This window comes from Pogona vitticeps, chromosome 3 (genome assembly GCF_051106095.1).
Source record: "Pogona vitticeps strain Pit_001003342236 chromosome 3, PviZW2.1, whole genome shotgun sequence".
Taxonomy (NCBI): Eukaryota; Metazoa; Chordata; class Lepidosauria; order Squamata; family Agamidae; genus Pogona; species Pogona vitticeps.
The window spans coordinates 6,696,229-6,720,838 of record NC_135785.1 but is presented as its reverse complement, the minus strand read 5'-3'; the positions used below and the strand labels follow the sequence as shown (position 1 = coordinate 6,720,838).

General features: G+C 43.2%; 1 protein-coding gene across 1 annotated transcript; it reads left to right on the top strand.

The window, feature by feature from the left end:
- Nucleotides 1-776: 776 nt before the first annotated feature.
- On the top strand, nt 777-23,501 carry LOC110090055 (cytochrome P450 2J2). The gene is made up of 9 exons (XM_072993243.2): nt 777-3,557; nt 9,143-9,305; nt 9,933-10,082; nt 10,706-10,866; nt 13,442-13,618; nt 14,160-14,301; nt 15,161-15,348; nt 17,633-17,774; nt 19,798-23,501. The coding sequence occupies exons 1-9, from the start codon at nt 3,390-3,392 to the stop codon at nt 19,980-19,982; spliced, it is 1,476 nt and encodes a 491-aa protein (XP_072849344.2). The 5' UTR covers nt 777-3,389; the 3' UTR covers nt 19,983-23,501.
- Nucleotides 23,502-24,610: the final 1,109 nt, after the last annotated feature.

The window sequence follows — 24,610 nt, the reverse complement described above, 5'->3', positions numbered from 1 at the left end:
GGTAGCTACCTAGTGAGGTGCAATGGCCTCTCCTATCATCAGAAGTAGCCCCTGGTGTCATGCTCTACGCCAATCGAGCAAAGATGTATAACTGGTAACTGCTATTTCCGGTGTTATTTCAATGCTGTATGCGAAGCTGGAGTGTCCTTTCCAGAGCACAAAGTCTGGGTAAGAGAATATGGCGGATAGACTGTTACCCAGCCAGCAAATCCCCCCTCTCCACCACTGTAATAAACTCTACGTGGTGCTACCTTTGAGATTGATGAGGAAGCTTCAAATGGTGCAGAATGCGGCAGCCAAATTACTTAGTAGAACGAGAAACATTCCAGCATATCTCTCCCACTCTGACTGCTTTGCATTGGCTGCCCATTCGTTTCCGCATTGACTTCAAAGTGTTAATAATGACATACAAAGCCCTAAATGGTTTAGGACCTTGATACTTGGCGGAACGCCTCCTCCCACCTAGATCTACCCGAATCACTTGCTCTAGCCAGGAAGGACGGCTGAGGGGCCTGACGCCGAGAGAGGCCCGGAAAGAAAGAACAAGAAACCAGGCCTTCTAGGCAGTGGCCCCTTGACTTTGGAACAGACTTCCACCAGAGATCTGGCTGGCACCCTCGCTGGGTGTTTTCAAGAGCCAATTAAAAACTTGGGTCTTTAGGCAAGCCTTCCCTCCTGCCAATACTTGATTTTTACTTTTCTTGGTTTTTTGTTGTTTATTTTCCCGTCTTGATTATATTATTATTGCAGATTTTAATTGTTGTTTTTAAATACGTTTTGTGCACAACATATTATCTATATATATTTTGCACAATATTACGTCCTGAGTAGAATCCTGTCTAGAAGGGCGGGATTAAAAATCTAATAATAATTAAAATAAAAATAAAATAAATAATGAGGATGTTACCAAACACAAGCTGTATCACATCCTTGGCCATCTGCTCCGACCAATATCAGCAAACCGTCAGCATGGGGACAGTCGCATTGGCTTGTCAGGCATGTAGTTCTGACCAAGAGGAGAAAGCAGACACACACAGAAAAATGGGGCAACCCTATTTCAGCCCACGAATGTGGTTATATATTGAGGTGTTCATGCCCACATTCATAAGTGCTCGTTGCAGCCAGAGACCTTAACCCATAGGAAAAATCTGCTTGCTTTGCTGTGATCTCATACGCCGATCCTTTAAACCAGAAGTTGAAACAATAATTAAATATCAAATTATTGCCATAAAATGTATGCCTTGGTGAATCTTAGGTCGTTTCTAATTTCTGAATCATTTTGAACCCCATGTAAAGCTCACATCAATCTATGAAAGAGATAATCAGATAAGAAGTGACTATGGCCAAAGTCTTATTGTCTCAGACTTACCCTTTCTGGTGCATCACACAAAATGAACATACAGTACATGTCCCGAGGGTCCCTGAGTCGGCGGGAACTCCTGTGGCAAAGCTGAATCAAACAGAACTTCCTTCCAGTCTATGCAACTGTTCTTTTAGCGGTCGTTCTATCCCATGGAGAATAGATTGTCCTTCAAGCTCAAAGAGCCAAGAACACAGCCACCTATAGAATCAACACCTGTTCAAAATTTAATTAATTAATTAATTAATTAATTAATTAATTAATTAATTAATTAATTAATTAATATCCCACCTATCTAGTCGGTTGAGACCACTCTAGGGGGCTTACAACAAAAATACACAATATATATAAAACCGATTTTTACATAACGGAGAACTTACAACAAAGTGCAATAGACAATAGGGGAGAGGAAAGGAAGGGGAAATCAGGAATTGGTTGGGGGGAAGGCCTTCCGAAACATCCATGTTTTTAGTTGATTCTTAAAAATACCCAGCGAGGGAGCCGCGCGAATACCAGGGGGTAGATTATTCCAGAGGCGAGGAGCCACCGCCGAGAAGGCCCGATTTCTTGTCTTTTCCTTCCGGGCCTCCCTTCAGTACAAGTTTATTCATCCATTTCGTGGCTGCCTCCAGCCACGTGGCAATCCATCATGACCTCAGACGAGGAGGAAAAATGGAGCATGTCCGGGATCCCAACTCTCTGCCTCAGTGGTTTCGCAAGGATATTTAGAGAGTAGGACAAAACAAGTGTCACACCAATATGACAATATAGATCCTCATCAATCATTTCTAAGGTCAGGCGGATAATCATCTCCTTTTTCAGAGGAAAAAAGGCCCACCCTACATTGGAGCAATAATTATAGTTGTGATTAGACAAATTACTCTTCTTCCTAAGAACTTAATTTTCCATGTACTTCATGGAACAAAATTTCAAAAGAACAAAATTTCCTAAGAACAAGATACTTCCTAAGAACAAAGTTTTCCAGACAACCAAAACTGTCTCTGTTCCAACATAGGGGTTGTCGTATCAAGTCTAACTGTGACTCTTTTCAGGGTTTTCTGGGTAGGGAATACTCAGAAGTTGAGTTTTTTTGTTTTTTTTTTTGCAATTCCTTTTTTAATTCTCTTTTTGATTCTGCCCACTTGCTACTGTCCTTTTTACTTAGTGCATTTGTTGCCTCTCGCAAAGTCTCTTAGCTTTGGCTGGCCACCTTATTGTGGCGTGTCCTCCTCTGTTCTTTCATTCGTTCTTGCTCCTCTCATCCTTTCTTCTTTTTTCTCTCCCCTGTTTTCTTTTTCTATGGCTCTTCCTTCCAATCCCTTTCCCCCTTTCTAAACATTTTCTCACCTCTTCTGGAGACAGCAGCAGGCAAAGGAAGGATCCCTCTAGCATATAAACAGGCAGGAATAACTGAAGAGTGAAAACAGATCAGACAGCAGCAGAAGCCAAGCAGAAAGAGGGAAGCAAACCCTCTCCAAAATCAGACACGAATCAAAAGAAATGAGCAGGAGAGAAGTAATGATAAACAACCCCCCCCACCAGAAATTCATTTCTAAAAGATTTCTTCAATGTTACGGAAAGATTTTGAAAGAGATGCTGATCTTTTTTCAAGAGAGAAGAATTGGTTTCTTTAAAAGGTAGCAATGAATGAAAACACCAACATATTACATGCTGATTTGTCATCAGGCAACATCAGGAAAGCACAAAGGGGAGAAGTATACAGTAAATGCTCTGTATGGAGAAGACCTGAGCAACACACCATAACAATTAAGCATATTGCTTAAGACAGTGTCCTATAACAGATGCCCAAAGGGCAAGATCTCACCGGACATAGCTGTTGCATGTTTATATCCATGGTTGTTGCCTATTTGTATTTAATAAGTGTGTGTATTTTTAATAACTCTGACGCATATAAGTATGTTGATTGGGGGAGTAAAGCAGGAGATGTATCAAGCTAGTGGAGAAAGAAGATTCAGGCTGGCTTTTCCATCCTACCTCCTATTAGAAAGAATCAAAGGAGAAAAGAAAGATGAAGACATGGGCATTTTTAATAGTTCTCTCGGTGGTTCTTCTTATTTTCCTCTTCCTGAAACAACAATGGATGCGCAGACACTACCCCCCTGGTCCTCTGGCTCTTCCTATCATTGGGAGTCTGTGGCGGATCGGGCCAAGCCTTCATACAGATACTCTGATACAGGTATTTTTTTCTCAATTATTAACTGTTAACTCCTTCAATTGACAGAACGAGTAAAGAGAATTGTGAGCCATTTTCTTCTACAAATTGGATGGTAAAAAAATGGTATAAAAATACCATGTCAATCATGCCATGTCACTTGAGCAAATTTCCATGCATACAACCTACCTTATTCCCTTCTCTGCTCTCCATTTATCTCCCGTCTGCCCAGCCCTCCAGAGCAGAAGTTGATATGGGGTGTTTGGGGGGAACTATGGGGGGGGCAGGTTCAGGGATGGCAATGCTGACAGAAACCATTCTCTTTGGGACATTTCACTCAATAAAAATAAGAGAATGTGTGAAACTCAGTGGAAGACAGGAGGGCCTGGCGTGCTCTGGTCCATGGGGTCACAAAGAGTCGGACCCGACTTAACAACTAAACAACAACATGTGAAACTCAAAACAGTTAAAGTAACCCATTGTTACATAAAAGTTGCAAAAATCATGGAGGGTTTTTCTGCGATATTTAAAATATAAATTTTTGCAGTATATTGTTGTGAGCTAACTCGCTAGGCGTGGGCTGGGGGAAACAACGATCAGGTGGATACACCGTTGGTTACAGAATCCTACACCACTGGCTCCTTCTCAAGCTGGCAGAAGGTAATAAGTGGGATATCACAAGGCTCCATCCCGGGCCCAGTGCTCTTCGACATTTTTACTTTTTACTTGGATGTGAGAGAGCAGGGAATATTTATGAATTTATAGATGGCACAAAATGACTGAGGCTTACCTCTTACAATGTGGTAGTACAGTTCTGAAGTGAACACCACCGAGAAAATTAGCAGGCAGCAATTCATGATGGCTCAATCTTTAAGCAACGTTGCCTCTAACCACCAAAAATGTTGGGTGCCTTCCTAGAAAGCCAGGGTTCCGCTGCTGTGATGTTTTGCTTTTATGATTTGAAGGAAACAAGGCCTTCTAACCTGCTCTAGAGTCTCACATCAAACTGCCTCTGGGTGTGTTTTAAAAAGGTTGCAAAAGTGTGAAAATGTACATGGCCAGATTCAGTCAGATTGCCTGTTGGCTATGTCCCTCCTTCAGGGTTCTTGTTTTTAACTTTCCACCACTGGGAATTAAGATATATTGTGTTAGGCTTTTCCTGAAATGTTTACACCTCCCTTTGAATATTTATGTAGAATGTTTCATCTGATTTCTTGATCCTACTTCTGTACCTACAAAGAGTAGACCTTTGGTCTAGATGGGCGGGATAGAAATCAAATCAAATCAAATCAAATCAAATCAAATCAAATCAATCAATCAATCAATCAATCAATCAATCAATCAATCAATCAATCAATCAATCAATCAAATCTTCCCCAGTCTGCTTTGACTCCTTAAACAATCCAGGCATTTTGTTTCAACTGTCACAGTCCTTTATCTCAACACTCTTCGAATCGAGTTGCTGAAGATGGGTATTAATAAATATTAAGCTATTTTGCAAGCTTGCTTTTTCCAACTTGCCTATACTTAAGGGGACCTAGATTTTAAGCAGGGAGCAGATATAATTACCAATGCATCCCTATGCAAACCAATTCTGAGTCACGTCCTACTGATTTTCTTTGGAAGTCAGGGTTCTTGATTACAATAGGACAAGCAGTAGGTTATTGTCTTTGCAACCATTATCATTCAAACCTGAAACCTCATTGATGATTCTGTCTACCCAGACCTCTTTCCTCCGCTGTACTGTATTTACCTGTGCTTCACCAATGGAAATAGCCTGCTTCCTCCCATGGCCAAATGGGTACCAGGCAAGTGTACCAGCCATGGGGGTCAATCTACCCCGAGTTTGGTACATTCAATGCTAGGATGTGTCCCCCATTGGTATTGCCTAGACACCATTCACTCAACCATACACTTATCAGCAGATATGCCCGCCACAAACCCAGTGCTTTCATTACACAATTAGAGATATTTGAATATCTCAACACACTATCAGATGGATGATATCCGGGTAAGGAGCATCATCTTTTCCCTCTTGCAATGTGACCATTCTCAAAATGCCTCCATCCTGCAGTTAAGCGTTTAAAAGCTTCTGAGTGTGGGAGGGAGGAGAGGAAGTCTATTATCTCTAAGAATTAATTGAAGATAAGGCTAGAAGGAAGATGATGAGCTGGATTTAAAAAAATCAAATATTAAACATTCCCGTAAGACAAGCCCTTGCTGATGTTGCAAGTAGAGGGACGAGAGCTTGCCAAGGAACCTGGTTCTATATTTAACTTCTCCAGAAGTTAACGCATGAGACCTATGTATCAAGAGAAGCTCAGAGAAGTTCTCATCAACAAGGCCTGCTCTAATTGACCATGAGGATCATGGGCTGAATTTTATGAGGCACAAGTTTTATTCCACTGTGTTGTTAAGCCTCCGGGTTTGAAATGTGTATTTAATGTTGTTAGTTTTTCTTGTGCTAAAGAGTGGCCAGTTTCTTCAAGGAGATCCTCAAGAAAAGAAGGAGTTCATACATGTCTTCTGAGCTGAAGCTTCCCATGTGGCAAAACTACCCTCCCTCTAGTGGACTGGGAATTCAAGGCCAGGATGGCCTCTTTCGCCTGGCATAGCTATGCCCAGTAACATTCTGCCACTCTCTTTCAAGAAGCCAAAAAAAAAAAAAAAAGATTATTGACTTAGTTGATTGTCCAGGAAGGAATTTCTGGTGTCAAGATGGGCAACACATTAGACTGGGTGCCGAAGACTGGGACTATTACAGCAGAATGGCCATTGGGAGTTAGCAATTTTCTACAATTCCAGGTCCTAGTTCTTGAATGAAAGCATTGTTCTTTATTTTATTTATTTGTTTGTTTGTTTGCTTGTTTGTTTGTTTGTTTGTTTGTTCGATTTATATCCCGCCCATCTGGTATATTCTACCACTCTGGGCGGCTTACAACATATCACAAAGAATTAAAAAAACATAAAACATTGGCATACAACAGTAACAAATAGTGCAGGAATATAATAAATAATAAATAGCAAAGCAAAAGAAGTCAGAAGTTGACAGGAGGGAAGGCCTGGGTGTACGTCCATGTTTTCAGCTGGCATTTGAAAGTACCCAGTGTAGGGGCCTTGCGAATCTCCGGAGGGAGGTTGTTCCAAAGGCGAGGAGCCACCGCCGAGAAGGCCCGGCTTCATGTCTTTTTCCTCTGGGCCTCCCTCGGCGTCAGGCTCCTCAGCCTGACCTCCTGGCTCCCGCGGGTGATCCAATTAGATCTTGGTGGGAGCAGGCGTTCCGCCAAGTATCGCGGTCCTAAACCGTTTAGGGCCTTATAGGTAAGCATTAGAACTTTGAAGTCAATGCAGAAATGGATGGGCAGCCAGTGCAGTTTGGCCAGAACAGGAGAAATATGTTGGTGTTTTCTCACTCCAGTAAGGAGTCTGGCCGCTGCATTCTGCACCACCTGAAGTTTCCGCATCAGCCTCAAAGGTAGCCCCACACAGAGTGTGTTACAGTGGTCTAATCTTGAGATTACGAGCGCATGTACCAAGGTAGTGAGCGCCCCCATGTCAAGGCAGGGTCACAGTCGGGCAATCCGCCAAAGGTGGAAAAAGGCGGTGCGAACTACCGACGCCACGGGTTTGCATGGTGAGCGTCGGGTCGAGGTGTAACCCCAGGCTGTGAACCCCATTCGTAGCAGCCAGGGTCACCCCCCCAAATGTGAAAGAGCCACCCAGGCCACCAACCCCAAGGGCGCCCACCCTCAGAAATTCCATCTTGTCCGGGTTCAGCCTCAGCCCATTTTCCTACATCCACTGCAGTACGGCCCCCAGGCACTTCGTCACCCATTGGACCCTTCATCCAGGGTTGCTCAGATTTCAGCAGTTCCTTCTGACTGATAACCTACTAACCCTTCAAGGCATCATCTTTCATCATCATCATCCTTCTTTTCATTCTGTCTTTGGATCCTGTCTCCCACTCTTTCAAGACATGTTGATGTTTCATGACTGTGATTAATGGGTGTAGGGTCACGAAATGAGAAGGTTGATAGTTTATGTGATCACAAGTAATTAGGATAGCAGATAGTCTTAGAGAGAGGAGCTAAAGAAGTTAGCCACACACACAAGGATGTCTGCCGGCAGTGCTCCGGATGGGCGACTTGTATACCACGCCCCCAGGAGGACTCTCTTTTATTAAACTTACAAGGTCACAGATAGTTGACAGTATACAGATAGGACAATGGTTACATAATGCCAATTTAGGATTGGCCCAAATAAAGGCTTTGAAGTTAGCTCTCTATCACTATGAGAAAGAGGAAGAATGGGTAGCCACGCCTCTCAGAAGCAGCCGCATCTTGCTAGGACGGTATGCCATCACTACAACAACAATGTGGCTTAGCAACCTTGGGGAGGGCACTCCCACAAATGGGTTCAAGGTGTCATCTTTCACCATCATCTTCCTTCCTTTCATTCTGTCTTTGAGCACGTTGATGTTTCAAGACTGTGATAAATAGGTTCTTGGATCTCCCCGTATAATATAGTAGATAGAATGATGGGCTAGGACTCTGGAGAACAGAGGTTGAATCCCTGCTCAGCCATAGAAACTCACTGCGGGAGTGGAACTGCTAAAAACCACACCTTAAATATCTCACCTACCTTGAAAGCTCTGTTAGGGTCACTATAAATTGGTTCCAACTTGATGGCACAGAACACTCACAATGGGTTCCCACCATCAATACATACCAGATATGCTACAGTACAACTATGTGGTCCTTTTCATATTGTTTGGTCTACCCCTCCATCACTTCCCTTGTGAGCCAAAGGGGCCAATCAAATGGGCACAAAATTCACATTTTGGACAGGTTGTGACACAGTCCAATGTGAGCTATTTTCTGGAGATGGTGAACCTACTTTATCTGGCCCCAGATCCAGAATCGCTCATCCTGAGCTCACAAGGTGAGCCAGCCAGTCGATCTATCAGGCTGTTGTGGTGGTGGTGGCGATGATGGGGAAAGATCATGTAAGCCTTCTGTCTCCACCTCCAGCAACAATAATATGAGAGAGCCATAACGTTGCCACGCCATGCCCTTGCCTTCTCCTGTGGGGTGACAAAGAGGCCTCCTAGCACAGCATCTCTACTGTATAATAATAAAAAGAATCTTAGAACTACGGAGTTGGAAGGGACCTGAGGGATCATCGAATTCAGCCTTTGTCAAGGCAGCACAGTGGGGAACAGGACCCTCGACCTCAGGCTTCATAGCCAGATATCTAAACCATAGTTCAGTGGTCCCGGAAGGCCACATTAGAATACACGGATGGGTGGGCGGTTGTGAAGAAGACTTTGGCAAGTTCCTGGCTTGCCTGCTTTTTACCACAAAGGGCTGAACTGCTGTGTTCCTGGTCAAGGGTGAGGCAAATAGGAGGAAAAATGGAAGAAAGGCCTGTTCCAGGGGAATGAAGGGAGATCTTGGCAGAAAACTTGGAGGTCTGTGGGGGTGAAGGAGCAGATTCCTGGAAGTCTCAGATACGGGAAACAAAAGATGGCTGACAGCCATGTGTGAATCTAAAATGATCTATTTTGCTTGGTTATAATTTTTATTTCTTCTACATTGATCTAAATGCAGTTGGCAAAACAATATGGAAATATTTACACTCTGTGGCTGGGACATATGCCTGTCGTAGTGCTCTCGGGCTTCCAAGCTGTGAAAGAAGGACTGGTGGACCATTCGGAAGAATTTTCTGAGCGACCATCGACTCCTTTCCTTAAAGTTATAGGAAAAGAAAAGGGTAAGTTGTAAGTTCACATTTGGTTCATCCCAAAGAGAAAGAGGGAGGGGAGGATCAGGGGAAGACAAAAGAAATCTCTATGGAAGTTTCAGTCAACCCAAGATAATATTAGTAAGTGAATTCTGATAATAGCCATCAAACTTGACTTACCAGCCATCTTGTGAGGCACCAAGATTACCCCCACCCGCAGTTACTGAAGATCAAGAGACACCCACATTACTGAAGATCAAGAGACAACAAAGATGGCATCAACTTAGATTGACCAAGATCTTCCTAGTTTGAGGAGTCTGTGTGGAAAGCTCATGGATGAGGCAGAAGGAAGCACCAGGCGTGCATGTGCGTAGCTTTATGACAATGGACAAAATGCGTCCTTCAGGCGGATTCTGCATCAAGCTGTGGTGGTCTCTGTGACTTCATGCTCTTGAACAAGGCAGAAATGAATCCTCCATTAAGAACACATTTCATAATGGGCCATTCTTCAGTTCTACGGCTGTGGCATCTTCAAGGCTGGCAACCTTATCATTTTAATAAGATTTCTTTATTTACATGACTTATACTCTGCCTTTCTCTCCAAGAGGGTTGAAGGGGAATTCTGTAACATTTCTTATTGATTTTTGACGGTCAAAGGTATCGTCGGTTCCAACGGCCACATCTGGAAGGAGCAGAGACGTTTCGCTTTGGTTACTCTGCGGAAGATGGGACTGGGGAAGAAAGGCATGGAGCATCAGATAGAAGAGGAAGCCCAGCAGCTGGCGGAGACTTTTGCACGTGCAAAGGGTAGGTGATAGCAGCAGCAGTGTGGTGCAGAGAGTGCTCACAGGGCCAAAAGGCAGGAGTTTTCTGTAGTGACAACAGTCACCTTTACTCTCATGCTCTCCTGTTCTCCCTTAGCAGCGATGGTCCCAGGATCTGGGAGAGAAATAGATTTTTTTGAGGAATAATATATTGTGCTTAACCCCACTTAGATTTCTTAATTTTGGGTTATAAAAGTGGTCAGTGTCTTATACATGGGGGTGTCTTATACACGAAAAATATGGTATATTGTTGCAAGAGGTCACTCTTATGATGGAAAGTTTTCGAATGTGGTTTTGTCTTGAATGGCAGCAAAAAGTTCTTAACCCTCCAAAAGACACCCCCCTTCGCTTGTTTAATAGGATCAATCAATCTGCCTGCATTTTTAGACTCTCCATACAGGTAAGTGATGGTTACAGAGAATGTCCTGATTAGGCTTCAACATGTATCACTACACCACTGATTAGAGAGTAGAGTAGAAGTATTTGTGTGCACTCTGTTACAGACAGTTATATTTTTGAATTAGATTTTATACAGTGAAATAAGTAGAAAATCCCACAATAAAAACAGGAGGAACTGAATTAATGCCAACATAAATTTGTCTGCAGGTCAGCCCTTTGATCCTTTCTTGCCCATCGTCAATTCTGTCTCGAACATCATATGCGCCCTGACCTTTGGACACCGTTTTTCTCTTGAAGACGAAAGCTTCCAGAAACTGGCTGAAGCTGTTGATAACACTTTGAAATTTCTCAGTAGCTTTTTTCATATCGTGAGTAATCTTCTTTATCACTGTGACAGAATAGCTTCCTAACAGAGTGGTGCGGAGCTGTTTATAGTGTTTGTTTAGGTATAGGAACTCCAAACATAGAGCCCTGAAAAGAGAAAATGAAAATACAGGACTCAGAGTGAATTCCCTTCACCATCAGAGCTGTATTTGCAAAAATATATACATACAATCACCTCTTCAGAATCGGCAGTCCAGATAATCACAGCCCAGCCCAGTCCAAAATCCAAGCTGCTGATCGACCAAGTGACAAGCTGCTTCTCCATGAATAACCCAACAACCCTAAGCATTCCTAGCATCCTTTCTATATACCTGAATATGATGCACTGCTGATTCCGCAGATGGAGCACTGCACATGCGCAGACACGTCACCTCGTTCTGGCTAAATGCCAGCCAGAATGACTCAGCCTTTCTTCTTCTGCTTAGTCATTTTCCCAAAATGCAATAAAACAATTCCATATTTTTCATCATATGTCAATATATGGTGATCTTTTTGAAATTCTGCAAAGATCCTACAAATGTGCGAACTCTCAAGAGGAGAAGTAAGGGAGTGTTTTCAGTGTTTTCAGATTTTGGATAAGCAAATCAGCGTGGAAAAGGGGTCCTCCTATATTGGCAAGAAGCTAGGGTTCAGCTCCCAGAGATCTTAGAGGACTGGGAAAGAGACTATAGTGCAGGAAGTACAAGAACCTCATGGTGCAGTGATTAAGCTGCTATTGTTGTTATTTAGTCGTTAAGTGGTGTCCAACTCTTCATGACCCCATGGAAGCTGCTTTACTGTGGCTAAAACTGTGCTCACAACCCAGGGTTCAATCCCAACTAGCCAGTTCAAGGTTCACTCAGCCTTCCACTCTTCTGGAAAATGAGTAAAATGAGTACACTGTGTAGCCGGCTTATTAACTTATAAACTGCTTTAAACACTATGGAATGGTACATAAATAGCATGCTTTTTACCTAAAATGTGGGCTGTCCAGTATCTCTGTCATCACTGTGTAAATATTGGAGAGGGTGATTAGTTGTTTCCTAAATTAATTTTGAATTTGTGAGGGAAGCATAGAGCTGTTTCTCCCTCATTCAGTCTAATCTGCAGATGATCAGCTAAGGGGAGGGGGGAAAACAATCGAATTTGCTGGCCAAGACAGGGGGACAGATGCTTACTTATGCAGCCACAGCAGCGGTATTGAGTGTGGAAAGGTTACCTCCTCTGATGTTGGAGGGATGGGGGAAGGAAGGAGGCTGCCATACCATCAAGCACATCGCTGCTCGAAAACTTTGCTGCTCCCCAGTATACGAGCTAAATCATATTTCCACTCTACCTCCTTCTTTAAAAGTCCACACCATTGTTTTGGCAGGGATTCTGTATGAAATATTCCCATGGCTCATTGTTATATATATATTGGTGGTGCCCCGCTTGACGATTACCCCGCTCCATGACGAATCCGCTCTATGACAAGTAAATAGGGAAAATCCGCTTGACAACAATCGGTTCCTGCTTCGGGAACCGATTTTTCACTTCACGACAATCAAAAACAGCTGATCATCGGGTTTTCAAAATGGCTCCCCGCTGTGCAAAATGCCTCCCCACTGTATTAAGGATGGATTCCTCACTATACAGGCACTGGAAAATGGCCGTCCTATGGAAGATCTTCCCTGGACGGTGAGGTATTTCGCCCATTGGAATGCATTAACCGGTTTTTATGCATTCCAATGGGCTTTTTACTTTCGCTTGACGACAATTTCGTTCTACAGCGATTTTGCTGGAACGGATTATCGTCATCAAGCGGGACACCACTGTATATAACAATGAAGTTACCAGATCTAGTCACACGAGGGAGCTATGCTATGTCTACTGTTTGCTAGAGAAATATATTTCCACAATGTCATTACTAGAACTGGCCACTGGAGAGAGTCAAAGACCATACTATAGTATTCCCTATTATAAGTGTGAAGGCAAGAGGAGGAGGGGACGATAGAGACTGAGATGGTTGGACAGTGTCACCGAAGCAACCAACATGAACTTGACCAAACACTGGGAGGCAGTGGAAGACAGGAGGGCCTGGTGTGCTCTGGTCCATGGGGTCACGAGAAGTCGGACATGACTTAATGACTAAACAACAACAACAAAAATTATAATAGCATTCACTGTAATCTATGTTTTTCAGGATACATGAAGGGATTTGGAACTGATGTCCTGCAGATATAGGGGTCCTGCTGTACAAGGCACAGCCGGGTTGTGGAATTATTTAAAACTGGAGGCACAACGTTCTTTTGGAATTTAGCAGCCAACTTAGGACAAGTGGTTCTCAAATGGCCAAGGCACCAGATTTAGAACATTTTACAGGTGCTGACATGGCAAAAGAACCTCCCAGAGTGGCCTTAGTAGCCAGATGGGTGGTATAAAAATCCAATCCAATCAATCAAGCAATCAGCCAGCCAGCCAGCCAGCCAGCCAACCAATCAACCATCCATCCATCCATCCATCCATCCATCCATCCATCCATCCATCCATCAATGCTCTCTTCAAGACAGGACAGTGACTCATTTTTTGCTTTCCCTGCAGCTGTATGAAATGTTCCCATGGCTCATGAAACGTCTCCCAGGACCTCATCAGAAGGCCTTGGCCAATATGGAGATAACACTTTCCTTTGCAAGGAAGGAAATCGAGAAGCATAAGGAACAACAGTCCCTGCACGACCCCCAGGATTTCATTGACTTCTATCTCCTTGAGATGGAAAAAGTAGGTACATGCTGCACATTGTGTCTGAACACTGTTTTCCAAGGCATTGTTGTATTCTCTGTGGTGACTGGAGAGCAAAATCTGCTGGGATACCACCAGCCACATGGAATAGTCATGATGTTTCATAAAATCTGCATTAAATCCTTCCCAAGTTTCACTCCTAAAGAACCATTAAGTGTAGAGGGAAAAAGTCAATGCAATCTTTTTGAATATTTTTGAATATTCCAATCCCAATCCATCCATTCTACTCATGCAGCTATAAAAGAATTTTACAAAGAATTTTTTCTGAAAATCATTTTGAGGTGTCAGGAAGCAGTGAGTCAGCATCCAGATGTCCCTCCTGGATTTTCTTTGTCTGATAGCAAAACGAAGACTGTTTTATATCTCATATATTCTTTCACAAATTAGATCTCTTTTTACTCAGTTTGGGAACATGATTTGCTCCTAGGATAACAGAGGGATGCAAAGGAAAAGGAAAGGTTGAGTGGCAGCTTGTAATTTCTCATTTATATTGGTTCCTCTTGTCCGTGGTCCACACCAGAGCAAGGATGACCCTGACTCTGCCTTTAACGAAGAAAACCTGGCTCAATGTATCCATGACTTCTTTTTCGCTGGAACAGAAACTACTGCTGTTTCTCTGAGATGGGCACTGCTCCTTCTGACAAGATACCCAGAAATCCAAGGTGAGAGAGATTTATGAAGGGATCTGAGGATCCACAGCAGGGAATCTAACTCCCAACTTCTAGCTCCACATCTAGATGCCCAACTCACTGAGCTAGCCAGCCAGCTATACAGGGCTCTATTGTTGGTTAAACCAGAACACAGTACTGCTGATTTACATTTCTATGAGTAGGAGAGAGACTCTAAGGATTGAGAATTGGGCCAACATTCAATTCAATTTAAAATAGCAAAGTAGTCTTCACTGTTTTCTCCTGTTAGTTTTTTTTTTTCCATCTATGGTATGGTGATAATATCCAATAATTGTCTTGACCTGCTAATTAAGAATCAAAGTTGTTAGAATGTTGTTTGAGTTCAATGGGGGAAACCACATTAATATTTCCATAAAACCATGACATTCACTTGAGCTTCTCCGCTGAAAAGCAGATAGAAAGATAATAAACTGACATTCGTTCAGGATTCAGTAACAGAACAATTAATTGTAGTAGAAATACCGTAGTTTTCTGTTTATGAGATGACGCAATGTATAAGACGACTCCCCCTTTTCTAACCCCCAAAGTAGAAAATTTGAAAATTTGCACAATTGCACCCCTTTGGTCCTGAAGCCCTTTCATGGCTGCTTCAGGATCAGCTTTAGAAAGGCAGGGAAAGCGGCTACATTGCATGTATAAAACAAGCTTTAATTTTTTTCCTAATTATTAAAGTAAATAAGTGTCATTCTATACATGGAAAAAAATACGGTATCCATCACGGTTTACTCGTTGTAAGTAATCGTTGCTTACTTTTCTGAAAGTAATATATGTATTACTTTATGTGTGTAATATTTAAAATATACCTTTCATCCCTTTCTATCATTTTCCTCAGCTAAAGTCCACAAGGAGATAGAAGACGTTTTGAGTTCTTCTCAGATAATCTCCTATCGAGATTTGAAGAGACTCCCTTACACGAACGCTGTGATTCATGAGATGCAGAGGGTCAAATACGTCTTAACGTTTGGGGTCCCGAGACAATGTGCGCAGGATGTGCACATGGGTGGTTTTGTCGTTCCCAAGGTATGGAATATAATTAGCGCTGCTATCATATTGTGGAGAACATTTCACTGAAGAATTGAGAATGAGGCATCTTGAGGGTTTAGGGAAGGGTTTACTCAGACTGGCCAGAAACAGCAGCCATAATTATGACAGCAATGTGTGTAAGAACCAAAGATAATATATTGATATATAGGAAACACTCAAAGGGCCATAAAATTGTTAATTTAAATTGGTATTCCTTTGAATGCTCTTTCTCACGAAGTTCCGTTGACAGCAAATTCCTTTGAAATCATTTTCTCAGTGGGTCCTTTGATGTTCCTTCTGTTTCATGGTACCTTTGCTAAAGATTGGGAAGTTATGTGTCTCTAAGCGTCTCAGAAAATGTCAGTCTTCCCATGGCTCATTGAGGGATACTATATATTGGGCTTTGCTATACATATGAAATATATTAGCTATTTTTATATAATTGCTAAATTCTAAGGTACTGTATATTGCGATTGGGGGGGGGATCTCCTCACCACATCTCAGGTTGGAGCAAGGAGCCTCACAATATGCTGTTCTGAGAGGTGTCACTGCAAAGGAACATTTTATTTATTTAATTTTAAATATTTTTACCCAGCCTTTCTCCTTAGAAAAGGACTCAAGGCAGCTTACAGCATTGCAAGTCAATATTTAAGAACTAAAAATGAGTATACAAAGGTAGCATAAGTCACTGAGAGGCAATATTTAGAAGTATAGAAATACTCAAAGGGAACAAGCAGAATACAAGAAGGACAAGCAGTGGACAAGCCTGCTCTTTAAAGCTTGGGTTGGGTCTGTGGCAAGAAAAAAGAAAGAGATTTATTTATTTATTTAGTTGGTCTAGCTCTCAATGCCAGACTGGTCTCGTCAAATGGGGACAGCCTGTTTCAAGAAAGGAGACAATAACAGGTATTTTAAATTCTTGAGGTGGGGTGGGTGGTTGGGGGAGAGAGAAACAAAGATGTTTTGTATATGCTATTGTTTGCACAGAAGCTTTTTTGAAAAGGAAATGGAATTAAATCAGATCATAAAAACAGAAAGAAACACATTTGCATAAAACAGCACCTCCCGATTTATATAGAGTGATGCAAAATTAGGGGGAAACAGTAATCCAAACCAAACGATAACACATTTCAACTGAACGAGGCAGACATAGAATAGATGACCTACGATGACAGCTACTGAGTCTGCTGTCCGAGTATTAATCTTGGCTGGGCAGCCTCAAGGTCTCTGATCTCCACTGGATGAACACACGCGGTACGGGCACATATATTAGGATGTGAAAGGGGATAGCGTTATTTTGACTTTTTCCACTCCTCCACCAGAGGTCTGTATTTTAAGGTGGATGTAGAATTGATTCATTGAAATAGATTCCATGTATGTGAATGCCTCTTAAGGTAAAGGTAAAGGTTCCCCTTGACAATTTTTGTCCAGTCGTGTTCGACTCTAGGGGGCGGTGCTCATCCCCGTTTCCAAGCCATAGAGCCAGCGTTTTCTCCGAAGACAGTCTTCCGTGGTCACATGGCCAGTGCGACTTAGACACGGACCGCTGTTACCTTCCCACCAAGGTGGTCCCTATTGATCTACTTGCCTTTTTACATGCCTTTGAACTGCTAGATTGGCAGGAGCTGGGACAAGCGACGGGCGCTCACTCCATCGGGTGGATTCGATCTTATGACTGCTGGTCTTCTGACCCTGCAGCACAGGCTTCTGCGGTTTAGCCCACAGCGCCACCACGTGCCTCTTAGTCCGTCTTATTATTTTTAATTCCTGCTATATCAGGAACATAGAGCGCTATACCAGATAGCAATAAATTTTTTTAAAAATTTAAAGATTATGGTCCGCTTTCTGCAGCCATGGCCAGCTGACCGGTGGAGCTAGCTTCTTCCCAGTGTCCAGCCCCTTAATAGAGGATGGGGTAGGGAAGGGTGGGGGGCCCACTCTGACGGCTGGGGTGCAGGACAGGTGGCCACCGTTGGAGCAAGAGCAGCAGCCGGAGGAGGTAGGAGCAGCTAGTTTCAGCCTGTGTCTTTTTCCTTTGTCCAGGCTGTGTTGGTAAGGATGCAAACACGGTCCAAAAAATCATGTATTTAATGATGAATTCAAAAACAATGATCCCTCTCCTGATTTATTATTTCCTTAGTGGGGCTGGGCCCTACTTCAGACCCTCGCTGGATAATGCTTAAAACTGAGGACACTTTAGAAGAGGGGACTGGTCTCCAGCAGACCTTCATATGTTCACGTGCATGCTGAAATGCTCCTTTCTCTTCTCCCCCCCCCCCAGGGAACTCTGATTGTACCCAATCTGCGCTCTGTCCTTCTTGATCCTGAGCAGTGGGAGACCCCTGAAGAATTCAACCCAAATCACTTTTTGGATGAGGATGGAAATTTTGTGGCCAGAGAGGAATATCTTCCTTTTGGTGCAGGTGAGGCAAGAAATCCAATCAGAAGGCTGGAAAGCTGCGTGCCGGGTGGCGCCGAAAAGGGTTGTTTCTAGGGAGTGCCCGCTATTAAAAGTATCCTTCCATCTCTTGGGGAATCTCTACAGCCTGGCCCCCAAAAGTAAAAGCACAATGGCTGGACCAAAAAAGGTTCAGCTTGGTCATGGTTTGGGGTTGGAGGGCATTTCCCTGTAGATTATGTGATCGACAGGGGAGATGGGCAAGAACGGCTGATTCAGCATCTGTCTATGGTAACGTGCTCTGAATTGAGGTTTTGGAACAGCGTCTAGTGTGGCTGAGGAGGCCAATTCGAGAGTGACAATCCCTTCCACACTGAAGACAAATACAATCTGTCCCCTGTCCAGCTTGCTGATTTTGCTGGTTTTGGGATGGCCTCTTTGCCTCGGCCTGCTGGACAAGGGTCTATTCAAATTGGGAGAGGCCACGATGCACCGCCTGCCTCCAGGCTGAACTCTCAGATGTCAGGGTTTCCCATCTGTTGAGGTCCATTCCTAAGGCCTTCAGATCCCGCTTGCAGATCTCCTTGCACCACAGCTGTGGTCTCCGGCAATTTCCCTGCACTAATTCTCCATATAGGAGATCTTTTGGAATCTAACTGTCTGCCATTCTTACAACATGCCCAAGCCAATGTAGATGTCACTGTTTCAGTAATGTATATACATGCTAAAAATTCCAGCTCATTCTAGGACTGCTCTGTTTGGGACTTTGTCCTGCCAGGTGATGCCAAAAATGCATCTGAGACAACGCATATGGAAGGTGTTCAACTTCCTCTCCTGCCATGCACAAAGGGTCCAGGACTCACTGCAGGACAGGAGTGTGCTCAGGACACAAGCTCTATAGATCAGGATCTTGGTCTATGCTGTCAGCTTCTTATTAAGCCATATTCTCTTTGTGAGTCTAGAGAACGTGGTAGCTGCTTTGCCAATGTCTTTATCCAGCTTGACATCTAGAGTGTAATCTCTAATCACCGGGAAATAGATCACACCAGACTTCTCTGCAAGTGGGTCCAAAATGTGATCTGTTTCCCAGTGTGATCACACCTTTAACTAGCTTGCAATGTCCAAACATGGTCTCTGGGTTGTTTGCAGGATAGGATCTATCCTGGCACCCCTATTATTTCAAGAACCTGGAAGTCTTAGCTTTTAAGACTACACCTCTCCATCACACCACCAGCATATTGTCAGTAGGTTTTGAAAGGTGCGGTCCCAATCCTGATCATTCTGAAGTCAAGCCTCATGAGATGCCATCTGACTTCCATCCAGGCCTGCCTAAAACAAAGCAGTTAAGTCTGACTTGAAACAAACAAACAAACAAAAACCGAACGGTGGGCTCAGATTCGAATTTCACGTCATGTGATCAATGGAAAAGTATGAATCAGCTGGTCCCAATCCAACAGTATATGCTGCATTGTTTTTAACCAATGTGGTCACACCTTCAGTCTAGTAAAGTTTTTTTTTCTTAAATTCTTCTTTCAATCCATTCAAAAGAGTGAAACAGAACAATACCTATGGTGCTACAATAATAGTAAATTTCTTATTCATAAACTCTTATACCTTCATATAGACACACGGTTTACATTATCTCTTTATCTTTTCACATTGTCTCTTCCTTGGCTCATTATTGCATTTTTATGTCTAGCTCATGCCACTTAGAATAACTAGCAGTCCAGCCTATGGTCCACTTCATTTACTCTATATTTTTGACTCAGTATCAGATTTCAACAGGGGGTGCCCTCGGTCTAGTACAGCTGAGGTGGAAAACAGCCCGCACTGCTTTCCATGCCCGACATATTGCCCTCAGTATGATCCGCTTTGAAACGACATACGATTAGCATCAGCTGTTGGTGTCCCATGGGGAAAACCCATGCCCTTTTGGGCACCAACCAATATCCTACCCATGGGCTAACTTCTTACTTGCTGACTGGGGTACGGTTCCCTGGAAAACCGGCTGTTGCCCATTTACTATCTCTCCTTTATCTCTTCCGCAGGGGCTCGAGTGTGTCCTGGGGAACAGCTGTCGAGAATTGAGATCTTCATCTTCTTGACCAGCCTGTTGAGGACTTTCCGTTTCCAGCTGCCAGACGGAGTGAAAGAGCTCAACCAAGACCCTGTTGTAGGGCTTTCAGCAACCCCACGTCCTTATAAAATCTGTGCTGTTCCACGCAGTAATTAATACAGTAGTTAATACAACTTATTTGCTACTCTATTCTTTTTCAATAGCATTATCTTGATCATTCACTAGATTTTCTTTTAAACACGTGATGAGGCATAAATTGTAGGGATATAAGTGCTGCCTTGATTGAATCCTTCCAGTGACAGAAAATTTGTCCTGTATTATACTTTGAACCTTCTGTTTGTGGCGGAATGCCCACATCACTCCTGTCCATCATATGGAGCTCAAATGCAGGAGCCTATGATAGGACAGGAGGGGCGGAGTTAGAGTGACAGGGGGACAGTTAGAGAGTTAGAGAGAACAGGAAAGTTAGAGAGACAGAGAGAGATAGTAAATGGAAATGAGAGAGTTAGGACATTGAATTGAGAGAGTTAAGACAGAGATTGGGAAGTTGGAGTGTTACCAGAGAATAGGAAAGAGTTAAAAAGAATAGAGAATAGATAGATGATTAAAGAATAATCACCTACAAGTAAACGTGTAATCAAATCCAATTTAATGAATGATTCTCAACATCTGTGATTATCATCTGTGATATACATATCAACTAAATGATAAATAAACCTGTTATATTGGCAGCACGTGTCTGAGATACTTGGTATATTGTGGACTAGATCCACTGATGGCAGCATAAAAAGAGGCAATGTATCCTGAGGGTGGACCTGTGTTTGGTGAGAACAAACAAGGGACACTGGGGGGAAGCAACACTGTTGTTGTTTAGTCATTGAGTCGTGTCCAACTCTTCATGACCCCACAGACCAGAGCACGCCAGGCCCTCCTGTCTTCCACTGCCTCCTGGAGTTGGGTCAAATTTATGTCAGTCGCTTCAATGACCCTGTCCATCCATCTCGTCCTCTGTCGTCCCCTTCTCCTCCTGCCTTCACACTTTCCCAACATCAGGGTCTTCTCCAGGGAGTCTTCTCTTCTCATGAGATGGCCAAAGTCTTGGAGCCTCAGCTTCAGGATCTGTCCTTCCAGTGAGCACTCTGGGTTGATTTCCTTCAGAACGGATAGGTTTGTTCTCCTCGCAGTCCAGGGGACTCTCAAGAGTCTTCTGTTCCTACTTGACTTCAAATTTTAAGTAACTTCCAGATGGACCAGATACAGATTTGTTCTGAGGGGACACACAGAAGAAGCCTTGCCAAAGAGTGGGAAAGCATTGTGAATATTTGAGCATCTCCCAGGCAATGTCATACAGCCAGCAAATCCTTCACTTTCGGAAGTGTTGCACTATAAACTTGCAGTTGAACAAAATGGGCCAATGGGGCTTGATTTCAATTAATACAGAGGGCATTCCTTCAGCTCCCAGCTGGGAGATTCGGCTCCACTGTGTCTCTGGCTTCCTGGGCGATACCAATCAGCTGAAGATCTGCCCTGCCCAACAGAACACAAACATGGATTTGAAACCATGTGACTGTGACGTGGTTTTTCAGTTGCTATCATCTGCATCAATACATGAACAATGTCGATTCCTTCAACTGTGTGCAAATATCGCCCCAACCAAAGAGCACACCGGCTGCTTCTGGCAGGGAAGACTGAACCGACACATAACAAAAATAAAACGTCAAAGGGTTAATCACTGATCCTATCGTAGTTCTCCCACCAGCCACACGATGTAATTCTTTTCTCAGTTAAAACAGTGGCAAAAATATGTCACTTTCTGGGTTTCTGTCCCCATGCAAGGCGTGATTTGTTTTTAATTTCTGTTTGTCTTGGGGAACAGATTTTGGTGCTATGGTGCTGCCCAGATGAATTTTATTTCCATAATCAGAGCTTTTCAATTAAATGATTATTGTGCAACACACGTTGGTCACAGGTTGTAACAACCCCTTTTGTACAGTAGCTGGACATCATTCGGAATGTTGTGATAGGGTTTTTAGAGACTTGTGTGCATTCTGGTCTGCATCTTGTTATTCGGCCATGCTGGTGTCTGCCACGTGAGCAGTAAAAAACTTTCCCAGGAACTACTGAGACCAGACAGCAATATATGAATGCGCAGATCTGGCAACCTCAAAGGAGATCCAGCTGTGAAGCTATGATATGGTTCTGCCAGCAGATGGTGTCATATACGTACATTGGTAACAGGGTCCTTAGGCCACAGCATATTATGGAAATCATGGCAGATGAGACAGGATTGGAAGCCTTCAGCTACAAAACAAAAGGAAATGAGGTGGGTAGTAATCTAAAACAGAGAAGCCATTGGTATGATTTAATATTGGTGGGAAAAGGCAGAACATGAACCTTCAGAAAGAAGTGAATGCTCTGTTAACATTCAGACTTTATAAAATTTGTATGAATAAAAAGGGAAAAGACATTTACCTTCGTAAGAAGCATTGCAATTCTGGAGGGAATAATGGGCTCCCTTATATTAAATGGAAAACTAAATGTCACCTTATTGGTCCTGGTGAAACTCATTGGATTAACTATGAATGTTAAGTATCATTAAGCTGGTTGTGTTATCTATTGTTTTTAAGTCATGCTATGTGTTAGTTTAGTTGTATATTTTGGGGTGTGTAGTTGTTTTTCTGTTTATTTTTCTATTAAGTAAATAATTACCTTCTAATAAGTAAATAAAATTTGAAAAGGACTTTATAGACCTCCAGGGAGAAATCAGAAGCCTGTGTTTTTCACAGATGTATTTATCCAACACCAAAAAGGGTAAATCCAGACAATCATTGACAAGTCAGTGGACTTGGTTATGCAGAGGTTTAAGAACATGATCTTTCAAGTTAACTGACTTACAAACTTAATGAGAGATTGAAGGAGGAGAATTGTACTGAAGTACAAATCAGAAATAATGATAGTAAGGTAAAGGTAAAGGTTCCCCTTGACATTCAATCCAGTCGTGTCTGACTCTAGGGCGCGGTGCTCATCCCCGTCTCCAAGTCGTAGAGCCAGTGTTTGTCCGAACAGAGTTTCCGTGGTTACGTGGCCAGCGCAACTAGACACGGAACACTGTGACCTTCCCAACGTGGTGGTACCTATTTATTTACTTACATTTTTACATGCTTTCAAACTGCTAGGTTGGCAGGAGCTGGGACAAGCGACAGGAGCTCATTCCATCATGTGGATTTGAGCTTATGACGCTGGTCTTCCAACCTTGCAGCAGAGGGGCTTCTGCGGTTTAACCCTAGTACTACCATGTCCTTTATACTGATAGATTACCTTATCGATGGGAAAGATCCCATGTTGTCTAATTGTACAAGCTTTATAACCCAGCTTTTATTTAATTTCACCAAAAGGATTGGTACATCTACTATAGTACTGCATGTTACAATATCGTTCCCTGCAGCTCATTTTGCTTCCGTCATTGTTCACCAGCATGCTCCCATGGTTGAAATATCCTACATGTCCTATATATACTCTTTGAACTTTGGCATTCATTTATCTAGAAATACTGGGCCACGTAACTTGCATCTAGACAGAAATGTCTATTAAGGTTTTATTAAACACACAGGATTCAAAAGACAGACCACGGTCGCATGAGAGAATAATATATTGTACAGAAGAGCTTCATAAAAAGGAAGTGATAAGTAAAAAAACCAAAAAACTAGATTTGCTTTGGAACAAGGAAAGATTCATTGCCAGAAAGCCAGGCCTGCTTCCTCCACCCATCTGCCCACCTACCCGCTGAGTGGCGGGATCATGCGCAGAGGCAGGGGGCCTGGTTTCCCTGCAAGGAGCCAGGCCTGTTGCCTCTAAGGGTGGTGGAGATGCTGTCAGTGGTAAGACCAGGTTCGGAGGTGGTGGGGGCACTGGGAAGGGGGCAGGCGGGCATCCAATTGGCAAAGCAAAATGAAGCACCAAGTATATGTGGGGAGGGAAGTTCGGTGTTTCGCTTTGCTTCATCACAATGGGATCCCTGAGCGGGTGGGTTGTGAACCAAACCTCGAACCAGCCCGGTTGTTCCAGTTCGTGGCTCAGTTCATGCCCATCTCTTACAATCCCACAGGAAATAACATATGATGGCTTTTAGTAGTTCATGGGGGCCAACATCGGTCTGAAGCAAACATTGTTGTAGAAACCAAGGGGGAGGATCCTTTTGCTTGTGCTTCCCAAGGGCTGCTATACCGACACAAAACATACAGAGAAGAATTACTAGGCACATAAGTATTATGAGGCCAAGGAGAATCTTGTTGTTACTATTGGCAACAGAACAAAAATAATAGCAATATTCCGCTGCCCTTGCATTCGATGGGAAGGTACATGAGATAGGATATAATCCCATCTATATCTTCAGTCAGAGATTATAGGAAGATTAGCCTTGCCTGGCTCATATTACCATCAGAGAGAGTGAGTTGGGCAGGGAGGGTTGTAGATATAAGTTACATCCAAGTTTTGTTTGCACAATTCACACAACCATGTTGCTGGACCCAGGTTTACCCGTTTTGAGTGGAGTGGCCCGGCTAATCTATTGCCGCAAAAATGAGGACCCTTGTGGCCCGTGAAAGAAGGGGGCAGGTAGGAGGAGGATGAAGGATATGTTAAACTGGAGTTGAAACCACTAAAACAAAACACCAATTCCCACGGGAATCTCTTGGCATGAAATACCCACAAGAAATGGAAGAACGGAGGGGACTGTTACTTACAGCAGTGGCCCCCAACCTTGGGCCTCCAGATGTTTTTGGACT